Source organism: Miscanthus floridulus, chromosome 18 (genome assembly GCF_019320115.1).
Source record: "Miscanthus floridulus cultivar M001 chromosome 18, ASM1932011v1, whole genome shotgun sequence".
Taxonomy (NCBI): domain Eukaryota; kingdom Viridiplantae; phylum Streptophyta; class Magnoliopsida; order Poales; family Poaceae; genus Miscanthus; species Miscanthus floridulus.
This window is the reverse complement of record NC_089597.1, coordinates 136,126,829-136,144,085: the sequence shown is the minus strand read 5'-3', so window position 1 is coordinate 136,144,085 and position 17,257 is coordinate 136,126,829. Positions and strand designations below refer to the sequence as shown.

Here is a 17,257-nt window from a genome sequence, read left to right as displayed (position 1 = left end):
ATAAAACAAACTAATAAGAGTGATACAAACCCACTAGAATAATATTACATCACTAGTCCACAGAATAACAACGCAAAGTAGTATAGCTTACTATTGTTACTTTGGCCTTGGTCATTGGTTTTGTTGGGTCAAAAAAAAAAAAAAGCCCAAGCTAGTGGACGGGAGGAAGGGCGGAACAGGCGACGGAGTGACCTCGTCATCACTCATCAGGTGTCCCGTGCCGTCTTCTCTTCCCCCCTCCTCGCTTTCTCGTCTCCGTCGCCGTCTCTCTCTTCTGTGTGTGTCCCCGCGAGGAAGCGGAACACCCAACCCAACACGCCTGCCTTCCTCCCTCCTTCCCCCCTCCAGATCCAGCCTCCCTTCCTCTTCCTCCGTCGCCCTCCTCCTCGGCTGAGTCCCTCTTCCTCCGTGGAGTCCGCACCCGCCGCCCGCCCCCAATTCGGCCGGGACCCTTCGATTCGCTTCCTCCTCCCTCGTGTTTGGTTGGTAAGAAACCCTAACCTAACTTAACCTAGCTTTATCATGTTCTTTCCCCCTTCTACCTATTTCCGTTCCTCGTCTCCGGCGGCACATCCTCCTCCTCTCTGCTTGCGACGCCTCCAGCCTTCCCTGCATGCTGCAAATTTTTATTTTTATTTTTATTTTCTGGGGAGAGGTCGCCTCGCCGCCCCCGGTTCTAGCTCAATCCCCATGCCTCACGCACGTTCTCGATCCATTCAATTTTCCATTCCCTAGATGTATGTATCATTTTTTTTAACCCATCCATCCAAATGAAACGCCTCTCTTTTCTTTTGGCGCCGCACAAACCACACATGTTTACATCTACCCTTCTTTCTTCTCTCCACGCAGTGCATTTCATTTCATTTCTGCAAAATCATGCAAAACTTGGTTTTTTTTATAAGATGCAAAACTTAGTTAGGGTCACTGGCCACAGATATAATACCGTACATATTTACTCTCAAAATTAGCAAGCGACCAAAGCCTCTTTTTGTTTCGAGTCTTAATTGCCCTAAAAAAACACTGCAGGACATTGCTCAGTTCGTGCTGCTACTTTCTGTTGCGCAGGGAAACCTCAACGCTGGCGAGTCGGTCATCACTGTTGAAGGCCATGATATCACTCTGCCAGGGCACCACAGGTATTCCAACCTCTTACCATCCTGTCCTGCTCCAGTTTTTCGTTACTTGCTCTATATAATTTACATACATATATAATAATAAAATCAGTATTTGCCCATCATTATTACTATACAATATTCATGTCATTCTTATAGACAGATTATTCTTTTCTCACGCTCGCTCTGCCCTTATTATTACCAGTTACTCACTCAATTTCTTTGCTCTGTTCAGGAAATTTTGGCAAAACTGAATGAATGAGTTTTGGTCAGCTTGGGACCCAACAAAGAATAATACAATTCGGTCCCAGGGTAAAGTAGCAGAACGATGACAAAGATTGCTCAGCGCACCATGCTTGAGGATTTCTTCACTCTTACTGAGATGAAGGATGGCATCTCCACGGTCGCAAGGATCGCAGAGCTCATATCTGAGATGCACAAGCTGGAAAACTCCGCCGACATCAACATGTCCGACGTGATAAGGCAGTGCTCCACGGCTGCCAACACACTAGCATCCACCAAAAACGAAGAGTGCCTTCAGCATTTCGTTCAGCTAAACGGTGTTTCCTTTCTCAACCGTTGGCTTCAGGATGCTCAAAAATGTGTTGGGGATGTCAGCAGTTCAGCGGAGGATCTTATAGTTGCCATATTGACTGCGTTGGAGTGCCTTCCAATCAGCAATGAACAGTCAGCCTCCTGTAGAGTTATGCGTACTGTTGATCACCTGCTTGCTCACGGGAATGCCGTGATCAACCAAAAGGCGAGAGCACTCCGTCACAAGTGGAGTGCTGTACCAAAACATGGTACAAATGGAGAGCATTTTTATGCAGAGGAGGCATGCCGGACTGATCAACTTAAGTCTCCAGAAGCTAGCCACAAGACAGAAACTAAGAAACAGAGTGTAGCGGATCAAGACGGAGAGCCTGCTGAAGAATCAAAACCTGAGGCGACAACTTGCTCAGATGCACCTTTGTCTGATCCTTCTCTGACTAATGACAATGCAGATGCAACAAAGCAACCACTGGGGCTAACATCACCGAATTCATCAAATGGAAATGCAGGTTTAGGGGATGCGAAAAACTTGGTCACGTCCCCTACATCTGCAGGTCATGTGGGTTCAGAAGATGGGCAGTCCACCACCAAGGAAACTCCTTCCAATGATATAGAACTGCCCACTAATGGCATACTCCGGTCAAACTCTATTAATGCAAAGAGTGGTACTGGACAAGATGCACTGGTGGACTCGACTCCAGCAGCCATGTCTGTGGACCATAATAAACCTGACAAGCTGTTTGCTAGTAGCAAAACGGGTTTGGAAGATAGTATTGTTTCAGCTAGCTCGAGTATCAAGGAGTCTGAGCCATTTGCATCTGGTAGGTTACATTTGGGGAAGGATACAGCTGAAACTTTGAACCATCTTGCAGCTGTAACCCGTGATTTGCAAGATCTGTCCGAGGAAAGTATAGGCAAAGAAGATGAACCTACATCATCATCTAGTACAGATGATATGGACATGAGCAGTGACTATATATTGCAAAGATGTATGTCAAGCTTTGGGGACTCCTCCAAGGCAACAGACACAAAATCCACTGCATTGAAAGGGGAGAAATCAACACGACTGACAGATTATGATGATACAGATGCACTAGAAGTAGCACGTCTGGTAGCTATTGAGGTGGAGCGGGAAGTTATTGACTACAGAGGACCCTTTTGTAGTTCTCCTGATACTAATTCCAGGAATGCCGACAGTCCTGACCTGGAAGCACCGCGGCAGCCTGTAGCTGTTGCCAGTGAACTGAATGATAATAAATCTTCTAGTACAGAGGCTAAGTCAGGAAGTTCCTCATCTCATAAGGAGGATGGATCAGGCATCACAGATGGCAGCGGTCCATTGAGTAGAAAACATACACGGAGTGTGGATCTGGGGAACTTAGACCTTAATGAAAATCAGTGTGCCGAGGAAACTGACTGTAATCCAAAGTCCGTCCTTAGTAATTCTGTCAATTTGTCAATGCCTATAGCTGTGGCTGCTTCAAGAGGCTCATCTGTGTTTCCAGCTCGGCTCCACTTTGAAGGTGGACTTGGGTGGAAAGGTTCTGCTGCAACCAGTGCCTTTCGACGAGCTTCACCTCGGAGGACTCCTGATGCAGAGAAGTCGCTTTCAGCTTCTTCACATAAAACAAGCAACATGCTATTTGATTTAAATGTAGCTGACAGCGATAGTGCTACTTCTGGTGAGCCACTCTCAACAACAATCCTGCCTACTTCTTCTGACCTACCTTCCAAGGGTGCTTCCAAAGCAGTTGGTGTGAGCGGAGGACTGAAACTTGACCTTAATTTCTCATGTGGTGATGAGGAAGATGCTATCACTGCAAGCAACGTGCCGCCATTGTGGAATCGCCAACAATTTAATGGCAACTGGAGTCAGCCTTCTTCCTCCTCATCTTCAAGGCAACCTGCAGTCAGAAACTTTGACTTGAATGATAACATGTCAATCGCTGATGGTTCTGTGCGAGGAATGGATGGGTCTTCTGTCAAGACTCCTTCAAGGGATATGTCGGACCATTCTGCCGTCACAATTATGGGTAAGAGGATAGTTGTAGGGCAGAAAGATCATGGGCAGCAATACCAGCATAACTTTCTGGGACCAAGTGCTGAATCAAGAGTTCCTCCAAGACCTACTCAGTCTTTTGCACATACTCCTGACTATAGTGTTTTCAGTTATCCATCTCAACCCGCTATGCCTTTTCCCCCAGCATTCTTTGCTCCTGGGGGCAGTCCGTACTTGGTTGATGCAAAGGGTGCACCAGTCATACCACCGCTGTCAGGTCTAAGCCTCGGCATTTCTCATCCATCTTTCAGCACCAGAGCCCCACCACCCTCATCTAATGAATTGAGTTACTTTCATCCTAGCATGGATTTCAATTATGGAGTGCCATCTGAAGGCGCACGTAGGGAGGCAGGGAGCTACTGGCCCGTGTCCTACCAGGGCCAGACAATGTTTGTGGATGAACGCATGAGGAATGTGTCACAGGGTGGTAGTTCTGGGTTGGTGCTGAAACGAAAAGAGCCAGAGTCAGGTTGGGATATGTACTCGCGTCGTGGAGCCTGAAGGTTTGTTGCAGCCATAATCGATTTTGTCCCGCTTTCTTAAAAATGGTATGTTCAATGTTCCGTTTATGGCGGCACCTTGGACATTGTATTCTAGGGGTATTTCTTTGGCACCTGAAAATGGGCCCAGTTCTATTAGGTCTGAAGACATACACGGAGAACTGAATAAGAGATCAGCTACAGGTAGATTTGAGAGATGTTGACATGGCAAGGACATTGTTAGCTGCTGGAAACCACCTTGTGTAGATCTGGTTCTTTGTGAATGTATTAGCTTTGTTTTAGTTGACATAATATAGCCAAATTGCTCTCTACGGAAAGCTGAAATTATGTAAATCATCATCGTATAACTCATAGATGAAATGCATCCCTTTTTATCCATCTTCCTTTTTTCCAGGGTTGGTGCAAGTTGTACTATGATCAACTATATATTGTATATATCATTGTTTGAAGCTGCGCGTTTTGTAACATGTTGCATGCAGATTGCAGCTTTAGAAAGTGGGCATGCATCGGCTGTTTGCATATCGGAATCAGATGCTTTCTTTGGTTGGTATATGCTACATATATATTAATATAGTATAGTTGATGTTGCAATCGGCAGTTTCATTGCATGTGGTAGCCGAATTTTTTGATGTGTGCGCTTTGTACCTGCCTGAGATGAAAAAAAGGTTCTGGGCTTCGGGCTGCAATTGGCGACATGTGCTTGAGAGTTGAGATTGAATCAAAGATACTCCGTACACATGTTTTTTAGTCAATGTAGGATCGGAAATGAAAAATGACGGAATTATAACCAAACGAATTTCAGGGTTCATCATTCAATCTGAACCAACTGCACAAGAAACGTATCAGAACAGGATCAAGATTGGGCATCAACCACAAAGAGTGCATGTAAATCATTATCATCATCAGTCGGTGAAGCTAAACCTATTGGTCAAAACTGCTGGGGTAAGAATGGGTGGCAGGGAGGGAGGGCCAATCTCCGGATGCTATGCTACGGCGCCATGAGCACCTGACGGTACATGTTGAGATGACTGGCACCGAAGAGGAGGCTTCTTCAGTGACCACTTGGTCAGGCTTCTGCAGTAGAGATATATATCTAGTTTGCTGCTTCTACTTGGTCAGCAATAGCATCGGCCTTGTAAATCCTAAGAGATCAGGTCACTCCTCTCTTGCTTTTCGTCTCTTTGGACTTTGGACACCCTCTGCATCCCACCTGCATTTGAATGCCAACATATGATATCATAATCGTCTCAACACCAACTGAACTGAATTGCTGGGGCGGGGTTTAGCAAGCATATATATACTAGCCACTGAATTTGGGGTGACATAGCATGCAGTGCTTATGCAAGCACTCAAACACCACAAAGCAGAAGTTGGAGAGTCATCTTATCTAGCAATGATTATTATGCAGATTTGTGTGATGGTCTTGCTACCCCCTAACCAAACAGATATTTTGCTTATTATGTAATCTTGGTAACAACAAAGAACACAAGCAGCAGCGATCATTATGCATGCCTTTGCTTTCGTTTCTTGTGGATACCATTTGGCACCGGCATCTGATGATCTTGGCTGGGCCTGACCGCCTCAGTCTCAGGATCATTTAGCAACGCAAGCCTGTCCAGCGCGTTTGCATTAGCTGAGCTTTGCCACAGCCGCTCTTTCAACTCTTCCACCAAAACAATCCCTGTACAGCATGCCTAAGTATTAGGTCAGGTCAGGTGCAGCAATGGAAAATTCACAACTGCAGTTTTTTTTATATGTCCTAATCCTAATCCTTATCAAGGTAGGATTAAAAAGCGATAGCAGGCAAAACAATCTCTTGCAGCATTGCAAAACAATCTCTCTCTCCCTTGCTGCTGCTCCCTCATCATCAGGCAAAACAATCTTTATCTCTAATAGCAATAGCAGGCAAAACAAATTGGGCAGCAGCAATGGATAAAATGGCAAATGAATTAAGAAGGGAACATTTATATATATTTATATAACATAACGAGATATACCGAGAGCCCGCAGCGCGCGGAGATGGAAGACGGTGTCGGCTAGGGCAGGATGGCCGCGTTGGAGGCCCGCGTGACGGCCAGCTCCCTCAGGCTCACCAACACATCCTGAACAAAGGATAACCCCCATTTGGTTGCTAGCTACTCCATCAGAAATTCACAAGAGCGGTCGTGCGTGGGGTTGCCTTACGAGCTCGGGCTCGGAGAGGGTTTGGAGCCACATCGCGTCTGCTGCCTCTGGCCTGGCGGTGGCAGGATCAGGAGGAATTGACCCGCCGGCGGCGGCGCGCGGTGGCGCCATCAACCAAGGGAAGGAAAGGGTCAGAGGAGGAGACGAAAGGGGAGGCGGCTGGGCTGGGGCCCGCCCTACAAACACAACGGGCAGGTTTGTACTCACACGGTACTCACATCTCCGCGGTATTCATAGCATAACTCACTGTCTCCAAGAATACAAAGCAATCGCAAAATAGGTCCTTTACACTGTTTTGGGTACCAAAATCACGCTCCAATGGATGACCCAAATAGAAGACGTATTTTGCGTTCGAACCGAACCGAAACGCAAATAAGCGTCTCAAGAAAGAGACGATGCAAATCTCCGGAGCCGGACGCCGAAGGTGCCGCTCGCGGTGGGGACGGAGGCGGCTCGCGCGGCGCACCCTCTCGGCAGCAGCACCACCGGCGGCCCCTCCCCTCTCTCCTGCCTCTGCTCCTCCCTCGCATCTCTCTGCCTTCCCTCCATTTCTCTCCCTTCCCCTCTCCCTTCCCTCCCGAAGCGGCGACGCGGCGATGGGCGCGACGCGGCGGCGCCTACGCCTGCTACGGCCAGCCCCCGGCGGCCCCCCTCCCTTCCTCCCACCCCTCGCGCGGGCGGACCCCGCGGCAGCGCTTCTAGTGTTTCTTGAGAGAGAAAAAAATCTGTGATTTTTGTGGTGTATTTGCTATGATTTGGTGTGGGAATGGAAGCCTAAATCCTCCTTTTGTCCTCCGGGATTTATCATTCTTACTTGTGATTTTCGTTCTTCACTGTACTCTGTTTTTCGTTTCTGGGAAGGTTTTGCGTTCTTGGCTGTGATATGAAATTAACGAAGTTTGAGTTGGGTTCGAGCCATGATTCTGCTGGGATAGCTCACCAACATCATGGAGATCACCTGTGTGAGATTTGGGGCCGAGTTGTTTTGATTTGGCTCGATTTTCGTCGATTCTCTTGGCCGCCCGTTTCCTTCCCCTTCTTCTGTTTGTACGAGTCCATCCTGTTCGTGCTTTGAGCGTTCGTTGTTGGCGGCTGTGCTGCGAACCCAACTCTGAGCGCTTGAGTGTGCGCTCGTTCCCTCGCTGCTCTTCTGCACAACGCAGGGAAGACGAAGACGGAGGAGCAAGTGGCACCGGACGGAGGAAACTGGGAGTCTTGTTTTGGGTTCGTCGTTGGAGAAGGAAGGTTTTTGGGGGCGTGACCCTTTCCTGTATGTGACTCAAATCCTGGGATATGTCTCGTGTTTGCGTTCTTACCGTTGGAGACAACCTTATTATATTTATTAAAAATAGATTGTTGCTTACGCTTTTACCTCGTCGCTTGCTCTGTCCGCGAGTTTATAAAAACAAATCACCCCATCTTTATCCCTTTCGCTTCCTCCTCCCCTGTCGCAGCGCCTTGCGGCTACCCCATCCAGCCATCCTGGACGTGGACGCGCACTCCCCTCGCTGCTATCTGTCGCGCGCCCCATGCGCCGCCGCTCGCTCGACCACCCCGTCGCGCGCTGGTGCTGGTGGTGCTCACTCTGCTTGTCGCGCGCGCCGCCTGCCTGGCCGACCCCAGCCCGGCGCTGGTGCTCACGTGCGCCGCTGGTGCTGGATGCTAGTGGTGCTCGCGTGCCGCCACTCACCGCCAGCTCCCACACCGACAGCCGGAATTGATCGGCATAGGCGCTCCTAGAGTTTCAGACGTTCCATAGGTATGTTGCAGGGTTTGATATTGATGTTGCAAAAGTAGATCGAGGATGTTGCACATGTTGCAAGTGTTTCAGAGACATGTTGGAAGAGTTTGTTCAAAATATTTCATCTGTTCCAGACGTATGTTGCAAGCATTTTGATGTGGATGTTGCATATGTTTCACACATATGTTGCAACAACAGTATATTCCAAATGATTCATCTATTCCAGTCTTCCGTTGCAGCAAGTGTTTTCATGTTGCAAGTTGTAAGTGTTCTATCTGGATGTTGCATATGTTTTCACACATATCTTGCAAGTGTATGTTCCAAATATTTCATCTGTTTCAGACATATGTTGCATCTAAGTGTTTCATGCTTCACGTGTTTCATGTTTTTTGGAGAGTCAGGGGGCGTGGGGGCGCAGGGAAGTGATGGTGGCATGGCATGGGCACCAGGGAATGGGGCGCAGCAAGCCGGTGGGCGGCGGATGTGGTGCGCGGCGTGGTGGGGGCCAGCGGTCGGGGGCACGACTGGGCGGGCCGAACAAATGGGGGCGGGGTGCGAGGATGGGGGCGGGTCGAATCGAGGCGGACGAGGCGGACTGTGAGCGAGCCGTACGGACGCAACGACGGTGCGATGCGCATGCGGGCAGGGTGAATTAGCAGACAGGGGTGGGGGTGGGGGTGGGGGCAGGCTGTGTAGGCGCGCGGGAAACGGCCATCCGTCGGAATCCTATCCCGTCGAATGTCCGGGCACCAGCACGTCACATATTTTTATGAAAGTACTTTTCAAGATAAATCTATTCATATGGTTTTTATATTTCCAAACTCAACGACCTAAAAGTTATTCATAATTTATATTTTCAATGTTTGACCCAAGCCTTGTCCAAACCGACTTAAATTACTAGTATTGAGGAAGTACTTTATTTATCTGGTAGTAATTATTAGCGAGTTTAGGGTGCTAAAAACGTATTTCAAGTGTACTAGTATAATCTACTAGATGAGATCTTCTTTCGACAAATTGAAGGAGGGTTGGCAAAAAATTACTTATCGGTCCATACGAGTAGTTTAGTTTAAGTTTTAATGATTTCAACTTCATATGGTACGATTACCAACTCTAGTCTTCTGCAGCAAAATTTTACAATTGACCGCTCAGCAAAGTGCGTGTCCAAGCAAGAAAAAGAAAGTCATTCACAGCAAAATTTCACTTTAATGTTCATTTCATAGGCCACTCAGTGAAAAACGCCACAAAAGAGAGAGATCCTGTTCGTTTCAAAAGAAGAAGAAAGATATGGATCCTGTTGGTTGTGCAGCAAGCACCACAAACTGAATTTGCTGACCATACCATATCAACCACACCACAAATAAATCAGCAGACAACCGTGCACATCAATTATGTCTTGTTTAGTTCCAGGGTGTAAAGTTTTGGGGTGTCATATCGGGTGCTATATGGGGTGTTCGGATACTAATAAAAAACAAATTACAGAATCCGTTAGTAAACCGCAAGACGCATTTATTAAACCTAATTAATCCATCATTGGCACACATGGTACTGTAGCACTTTATTGTCAAATCATGGACTAATTAGGCTTAAAAGATTCGTCTCGCAAATTAGTCGCAATCTGTATAATTAGTTATTTTTTTAGTCTATATTTAATACTCCATGCATGTGTCCAAACATTCGATGAAATAAGGTGTAAACTTTTAGGGAGGAACTAAACAAGGCATCAATCAATCGATCCATACAATGGGATGCTGATTTCCAGAGAATAATGATCACACTTTGATAGCATTTGGAAAGCGAGGAATGACACGCGCTTCCAAAGAAAGAAATGGTCTGTTTTGCAGGTACAGCACGCGGTGGAGGCTGAAATCAATGTTGCAAAAAATGAAGAGGAGAAGACCCAAAACATTCACAGTGCTCGTGCACTGCAAACAAACATGCTCCCTCTTGCAGGTTTACAAGAAAATTGAATCAACCAAAATCACAGCGACCAAAATGTTTGCAGACTCCCAAGCCTACTTACTGGTGCAAGATGCTACACAGATGCTTCAACAACTCCGGACGACCCAACCTCCAGTACTAGGAAAGCTGGGTTAGGAATTTTCATCCTAGACCCAACCAGTCAGATCAAGATCTTCATCAAGGCTCAAATCAGCCAAGTAAACTGTGTCCTCATGGCTGAAGCTGCTGGGATTGCGCTTGCTGCATCGATCACCTCCATGCTCCATATCAGGAATATCTCCTTCCTCACTGGTAATCAGCTCCTTGCAAGTTTCTTCAACGGCCCAGATTTATGCTCTCCCCCTCGGTGGGACATCAAGCCGTTCACACAAAGATTTCTTAATGCAGTGGCTAACTCAAGCTACAGAGTTCTCAAGATCCATAGGAGTTCAAATAATACAGCTCATTTGCTAGCCTCTCAATCCTATAGAGCTCCTGAGCTTCAATGTAATCTAGCAAATTTCACTTGCTCCAATGTAACTCATGAAGGCTCTTGTCCTCTGCGTGAGGCACTACGACATGTATCTTGGGAATCCTTTTCCCTAATTGCAGCTTCCTGCTGCTAATAATAAAGTTGCTTTATGTCAAAAAAAAAATCAATCCATACAGGTCGAGTAACATAATCAGAATGAAATTCATCAGCCTGTCAGTCAATCGATAAAAAAAAAAAAAATCCTCTCATTTCTTTTGGTTATTTCTCCTCAACATTTTTTACAGTTGTGCGCCCAAACTCCACGTCTCCACCCACAAAGACAGTTAAAACAAGAAGAGAGGAAATAAAAAGGCCACCCACAAAGACAGAGTTAAAACAAGAAGACACGAAAAAAAAGGTCAGGATTTTTTTTGTATAACCCACGTATATCAGTGTCCCTGGTGCATTTCAATTCAAGACCAGGGACAAATAAAGAGAAACAACTGGTCGTTTTGTATAATCATAATGCGCAAGCACCCTCACAGCGCTTGGCAAGCACACATTCCTCCAAGAAGTTGCCCAGCTGAGAAGTATACAGCCCAGGATTGCTCCGGTAATGGTCCACATGGGGTGATGACACGAAGTCGCAAGCCCTCACCTCGCGACCAGCTTTCCGCTGACCCTCGATGAATGCCTCCACTGATTTCGCTGGAATCACCCTGTCGGCGGAACTATATATGTACAATTGGGGGCACTTTGGTTGCTTCGAAGACAAAAGCTCCATCACGTCAGATAACCTCCTGTTAAAAAGGACACCAACATGCTGATAAGCTCAACAGTAGGTCATCTTGTTGCTTTGTGAACCACACACATGTATACTTTACTCTTGATGGAATGTCCACTACCACAGAGATATGTCATGGTATGGTGGACGATGACGTGACTGTACAGCCATTCAGAAATTTAATTATTTAACTTTCATGAGGTGAGCAGTTAGTTAGAGGTCACAGATGTCCCCATCCCCGCTTATAGGGCTACTCAATTGAAGAGGGCTTAAAGATAAGACTGAAACCCAATGGTTTGCTGCAGACGTGGGCAAGATGTGTACCTGTTGATCTTTGGATAGTTCAAAACGACGTCAAAGAAACTCTCCAGCACTGACACTAGAACCGCCTCTGTTGCTCCCAGCTTGGGCTCCTTGTTAGACTCCACCACTAGGACATCAGACCTTGAATCGTCTGATCCTAGTCCCTTTGTGGTGACACTACGTTTTTTCATGAGGGCAGCCGAGAAGCCCAAAGCCCAAACCTGAATTCAGAAAACAGCACAAACAGATTTGTTAATCTACAGCAAACATGACTAAATACTAGCACGAGTGAAAGAAGGGGAAAAAAGAATGATGGAACTTTTGTCTGCCATACAAATGCAATTCAGATGGGAATGATGGAACTTTTGTCTGCCATACAAATGCAATTCAGATGGGAACCAAGATGCAGACGACAAGTTCTGAATAACAGCTACAAGAACCACCAAGTGAAATCAACTGGATAGCTCCTGCTGATCATACTAGCAAAGAGCTAACTGAGTCTAACTAAACTTTGTACCTGAGGATCAGGTGCAGCAACAGGTGCTGAGTCTACTACACAAGCTTTAATTTTGTCCACCGCTGAAGGATCCTGCTGTTGCAAGTTCTCTAGAATTACGCCATAGCTACAATGTTAAAACAATGAAGAAATTAAGCATTAATAAAAACCATGATAAGAGCTCATTATTGATGAATGAAATCCAGGAGAACGTGTATCGTACCAAAGCCAACCAGTATTGCTGAAGGTGTGGAAAATAATCTTCTTCCCACTCTCCTCCCTGACCCAGTCAGCAAGATGTTCGGATAGCATCTCAACATTCTTCTCAGCCTTCCCTCCAAGGTTATAACTGACAATGTCAGACATCGGGAGGGTGAAGGTGACGACATGGAAGCCCCTGGAGGTGTAAAAATCGGCATATCTCTTGAGATGCTTCTGCCTTGACCCCAGCCACCCAAGAAGGACCACGACCGTCTGAGACCTGTCAGGGAACTCGGCACAGACCCTGGGGCCTGGCTGGTGCCAGCAGTACAGCACATCCGATGGCGAGGAAGGAATCGCAGGCATCGCATCGGCTCGTCCGGAGGTCTTGGCAAAGTTTGCGTACTGGTAAACCGTCTGCATGACCGGCAGAGAGGCGAAGGGCGCCTTCAACAGACGCAAGCTGTGGATGTCGCGTGGCAGTAGCTGCGCGCCAGAAAGGGCAGAGGCTGAAGGCGCTGCTGGAACATCTGCCCTGGCCGATGGAAGCAATACAAGCGTGTCCGCGCTCGTGCTCGCATCAGAAAGCCTGTGGTGGGACAACTTGTCAGGAAGCTCATGGGAGGAGACGGCGGCGAAGGCGGCGACGGCCATGGTGGAGAGGGGGCGGTGGAGGTGTCCCGAGAAGGAAGCCATCGTGGGTGGGGGCGTGGAGCCGAACCTCTCAGCAGGAATGATACTCTTGTCTTGTGACATGCCAAGGAGGAAACTTGTGCACGCTATTTATATCTCTGCAGCCTGCCCTGCTTCACAGGAAGGGAGGAGGAAGAAGCAACAAGGCTTAGCTGCCTGTGCAACACGCGGTTTGCATAAATTGAACTGTATTGATTTTTCTTTGTTTCTTTCTTTTTTTTAAAGAAAAGGAGAAGAATCATGTGTAGTGTAGCCAACTGGGACTTGGAACAAGTCTGTCTGCCACATTATTTATGTGTTGCACATTTGACCCCAAGAATGGGGACTAAAGAATCATGTGCGGTGGAGATGTCTTTGTCATGGTCAACAATACGGCAGACCTGAAAAAAATAATAATATATATACTAGAGCAGAGCAGTGAGAGGAAGGGAAGATGATTTACCTCCCTGTTCCTGTTGTTGATGAAGATGATTTACCGGTGGAGTTGGAATTGGACACGGGCTGGCTGCCAAATAGAGAATTTGACAGCCGAGCCCGGTTGTTGGCAGCAACTCCAAGTGGTGTCAGCTTCCTTACTCCTGCATGTATGTATGTATAGGGGAAAAAACTAGAATTTAGAAGAAGATAAAGAAAACATTGAGCAAGCCATTAGATTTGGGGGGGGGGGGGGGGGGGCATTGAGCAAGTCATCAGAGGAAAGGAAAACAAAAATCAGATTACGCATACGGAGTTGGCGAATTGGCAATTTGCAGAGGTGTATGTAGAAGAAGAAGGGGGAAAGAAAGAAAGAAAAAACGAAAGTAGGCACGGGTGGGGTGGGCGGTGGAGAATCGAAAGCGAGGCTTGCGGAAAAGGACGACGCTTTCTCTTTTGCTTTCATCTCCACCATCGCCGGGGAAGGAAGGAGTTACTTGTTCCAGGAAAGCAGGAACCCCCACCCCCCACCTCCGCCTCAGTCACGGGAGGAGAGGGAGATTGCAGTGCAGAGGGGGCCGGGAAGAGATTGGATTGGTTCAGTGAAAACGCGTGGGGTTGGGTACGGATGTGGAAATCTGGGGGGTTGATTCATTCATGGTGGTGCGTGCGTGCATGCAAGCAAGGGAGCAAGAAACGAGGAGAGAGGAGGGATACGTACCAGGGCAGGGCAGCGGGGAGGAAGAAGACGGGAGGAAATCTACCTAATGCTATGAACGCAAGCGGAGGGCAGGAGAGGACCAAAATAGGTGGGGGTGGGGTGGGGAGAAGGTGAGGCCGCCGCCCCGCCCGTGAAGGAGAAGGAGAAGGAGATGCCCGCACGCATCCCACGAGGCAAGGGCAACAGGGGGAGGCCTGGCCGGCGGTGACGGCACCCCCGCCCCACCGCCCCCGACTCCGACGCTACGTCCGAATCTCCGCGGAATCTCTCCTCCTCGGCTGCTCTCTGATGATGGTGACGACCGGAAGATGTGAATAGGGAATGGTCACTGTGTCCTTTTCTGTTTGGGCTCTAATATTAGTTGTATTGTACAAGGATGATATGCTTACACTAACTAAGCATTTTCCAAATGGAAATGTACTCTACAAGTTTGCTTGCACTAACTAAGCATATTCTAGTTCCTTTTCTAGAGCAAGCATTTTCTGTATTTCTATTCAAAACTTGCAAAATCTGTACACCTGTATTTGATGATCAAGATATATAGGGACAACAATCCTGAAGTAGCAGCAGCAAATTTTTGTAAACACAAAACGAGCCAACGAGAGATTTAAATTAGGCAATTAAATTCAAGCTGACTACTTATACCGTAGCTGTAACGGCTGTCAGCCATATCTGCACACAGCTAGTAGTAGCCACTGAAAAAGAAAATATTCAGGACCATCCATCGATTGAAAGGAAACCTGAACTGCACGCCCACAATTCTTCTGCCGTCACAATCACTTTCATACATATCAATGTTAGTCCATGCATTCATCACAAAGAAAAAAAACCATAGTTCTGGATTATTGTACAAGTACCTGCCTTCAATCATCTCCCTTTAATTCCTGAGTCCCTACCAGCAGTACAGAAATTATGAAACTCGAGAACCAGAAAGAAAACTATCTTACCAAACAAATTAAATCACTCCCACAAAGCAATTCTAAATTTTGAGACAAAAAGTGATATCCCCTGTTTGAAAAATTCAGAAACTTTTTGCTATTGTATGATCTATGATGGTCTGAATTATGAGAAGATAATGCATTAATTAACACCAGATCTTAGAAACTATGTAGGTACACTTGGTCAGCAGTCTTTATCATCATGTTGGATCTGCATATTTCATCATACATATCCACAAAGTAAAATTATCCCTAAAACTCTTTACTTCTCCTTAAAAATCCAATTGGGTCTTTATCAACCGACATTCAACATCTTTGTCACATTGATGCTCTACAACTACAATGTAGGGGCTGTTTGGATCCATTACCACTAAAAATTAGCTAGCTAATTAATAGCTTCTATTTTTTAGATAGCTAATTTTTAGTTCTACTGTTACACCAGCTGGGAGACGACGAGTCTAAAAGACGCTGTGCACTGCGACCCATCTGCTCCTGTCGAGTGTCTTGACCACAGCCTCAAGATCATCGTGCTGCAATCATATAGAGGAGAGAAGCCACAGGTTGATTTCGCAAAGTTCTTTGTTGAGAGAGCCAGGATCCTCGAGGTCATGAAGTTCTGTGTCAACAGATGTGGCACTCCAGAATGGCTTGAAGACCATTGCAGGCAGCTCAATATTGAGAACAGAGCCTCACGATGTGCTCTGTTTCCTTTCGTGCTCCAGAACGAGTTGCCCCGTATATTTTGGATGGATGGTGTCCTCTCTAGGGAAGACCCCTTCATAGACTGCAATGCCTGATGGTGGTTTCTTCTTCTCGTCGCCAGTTCCTGTCAGGGATTACTCGTGGATGGGCCATCATATGGGCCCTGGGCCTTGGCCTTGGCCTAGTTGAGCATTGGCCTAGAGCAATGGACATCATCTACAAGAGCGCAGGAGGTCACTCATTCATCTGTCTGTGTCTGGTTTCTTTGCGTGGCTGATGGATTCAGTGGCAAGAACACCTGTGTTTCTGATGGTCATTCCTCCAGGGGCAAGAGCACTACGTGTTGATGGGATAAGTCTATGTGGTTTTTTTTGGGCTGCAGCAGTCTCTGTGGGGCTGCAACAGCATGGTGGTCTTGCTGCCCAGCATCATTGACTGGAGGACAGCAGCATCTTGACTGGACAACGTCTTAGGACAGCATATTAGAGGCATCTTAGGACATCATCTTAGAGAACATCATATTAGCATCTTAGACTAGCATCTTGGCATATGCTCGGCTGGCTAGCAACCTATAAATATATATCCCCAACCCCTCAGGTTGGCATGACATTTGTATGAGTTGTATGAGAAATAAACCAGAAAATTGCCCCAACTCCTAGTGTCATCCTCTCTCGATGAGAGTAAGAATTCTGCTACTACCAAGAGTAAGAATTCAGCGACTAACAACTGGTATCAAAGTCGTATTATCCTGTAGCCTAAGCATCTCTTGCTCATCTTTTCTCCCAGCCCCACAACAGCCCCAGCTGTTGGCAGCAGCAGCTCCTCTGACCGCTCCTGTCCACTCCTCTCCCTCTGCGCAAGTAGCCCTCTCCCCACGCAGCAGCCCCCCGGTAGCGCGTCATGTCCGCAGGATAGTCTCAGCGCTCAGTCGCCTCGAGCACGCGGCATCGGCAGGAGGCCGAACTTGCCGCGACAGAGGAATGCGAGCGAGCGGCGGCGGCAAGGGCGTCGAGGCTGGCAGCAGTGGAGCTGGCAGCAGCCAGAGCGGAGGCGGAAGCAGCGGCGATGGCGGATGCAGCGCATGCGGCGACAGCGGAGGTCGAGGCTCTGCGCGGCAGTATTGGCAGCTCTATTTCCACTGACGACACCGCCGACGTGGACCTCGAGCTGCTCGAGAGGGAGGCAGGACGAGCGCGGGCGGCGCAGTGGGCAGCCGCGCACGTCCACGAGCATGGCGGCAGCCCAGACAGGCGCGAACGCGCTGGCGGCGCTCCTGGAGGAGGCGCGCATGGCGGTGGTGCTCCTGGAGGAGCCGCGCACGCCCACGAGCGCGACAGCAGCCCAGAAAGGCGTGGATGCGGCGGCGGTGCTCCTAGAGGAGGCGTGCACGGCGACGGTGGCGGACGGGTCGATGGAGAGCGCAGCCTTCACAGGCAGCATGGCTCTC

General features: G+C 47.7%; 2 protein-coding genes and 1 pseudogene across 3 annotated transcripts; 1 reads left to right on the top strand and 2 right to left on the bottom strand.

Moving 5' to 3' along the window:
- Positions 1-242: 242 nt before the first annotated feature.
- LOC136522104 (endochitinase A-like) lies at positions 243-4,674 on the top strand. 2 transcript variants are annotated; one of them, XM_066515891.1, is made up of 3 exons: positions 243-486; positions 1,066-1,136; positions 1,348-4,674. In XM_066515891.1, exon 3 carries the CDS (start codon positions 1,441-1,443, stop codon positions 4,222-4,224), a length of 2,784 nt encoding a protein of 927 aa, XP_066371988.1. In that variant the 5' UTR covers positions 243-486; positions 1,066-1,136; positions 1,348-1,440; the 3' UTR covers positions 4,225-4,674. The 2 variants fall into 2 exon arrangements, with proteins under 2 accessions (XP_066371988.1, XP_066371989.1); XM_066515892.1 differs by having other exon boundaries at positions 1,027-1,136.
- A 330-nt stretch (positions 4,675-5,004) lies between these two features.
- LOC136522107 (uncharacterized) lies at positions 5,005-6,597 on the bottom strand (annotated as a pseudogene).
- Positions 6,598-10,975: 4,378 nt separating this feature from the next.
- On the bottom strand, positions 10,976-14,484 carry LOC136522105 (uncharacterized). Its single transcript, XM_066515893.1, has 6 exons — positions 14,171-14,484; positions 13,478-13,613; positions 12,365-13,145; positions 12,163-12,268; positions 11,667-11,866; positions 10,976-11,358 (listed from the first exon to the last, which is right to left on the bottom strand). Exons 3-6 carry the CDS (start codon positions 13,096-13,098, stop codon positions 11,079-11,081), a joined length of 1,320 nt encoding a protein of 439 aa, XP_066371990.1. The 5' UTR covers positions 13,099-13,145; positions 13,478-13,613; positions 14,171-14,484; the 3' UTR covers positions 10,976-11,078.
- Between the last annotated feature and the right edge of the window lie 2,773 nt (positions 14,485-17,257).

What these genes read in the sequence shown, in the direction of transcription:
- LOC136522104 (XM_066515891.1), top strand. Translation starts at nt 1,441, where the DNA reads ATGACAAAGATTGCTCAGCGCACCATGCTTGAGGATTTCTTCACTCTT.
- LOC136522105 (XM_066515893.1), bottom strand. Translation starts at nt 13,098, where the DNA reads ATGTCACAAGACAAGAGTATCATTCCTGCTGAGAGGTTCGGCTCCACG. An exon ending in AGCAATACTGGTTGGCTTTG is followed by an intron (nt 12,269 to 12,364) that starts GTACGATACACG and finishes TTAACATTGTAG; the next exon opens with CTATGGCGTAATTCTAGAGA. An exon ending in TTGCTGCACCTGATCCTCAG is followed by an intron (nt 11,867 to 12,162) that starts GTACAAAGTTTA and finishes TTCTGAATTCAG; the next exon opens with GTTTGGGCTTTGGGCTTCTC.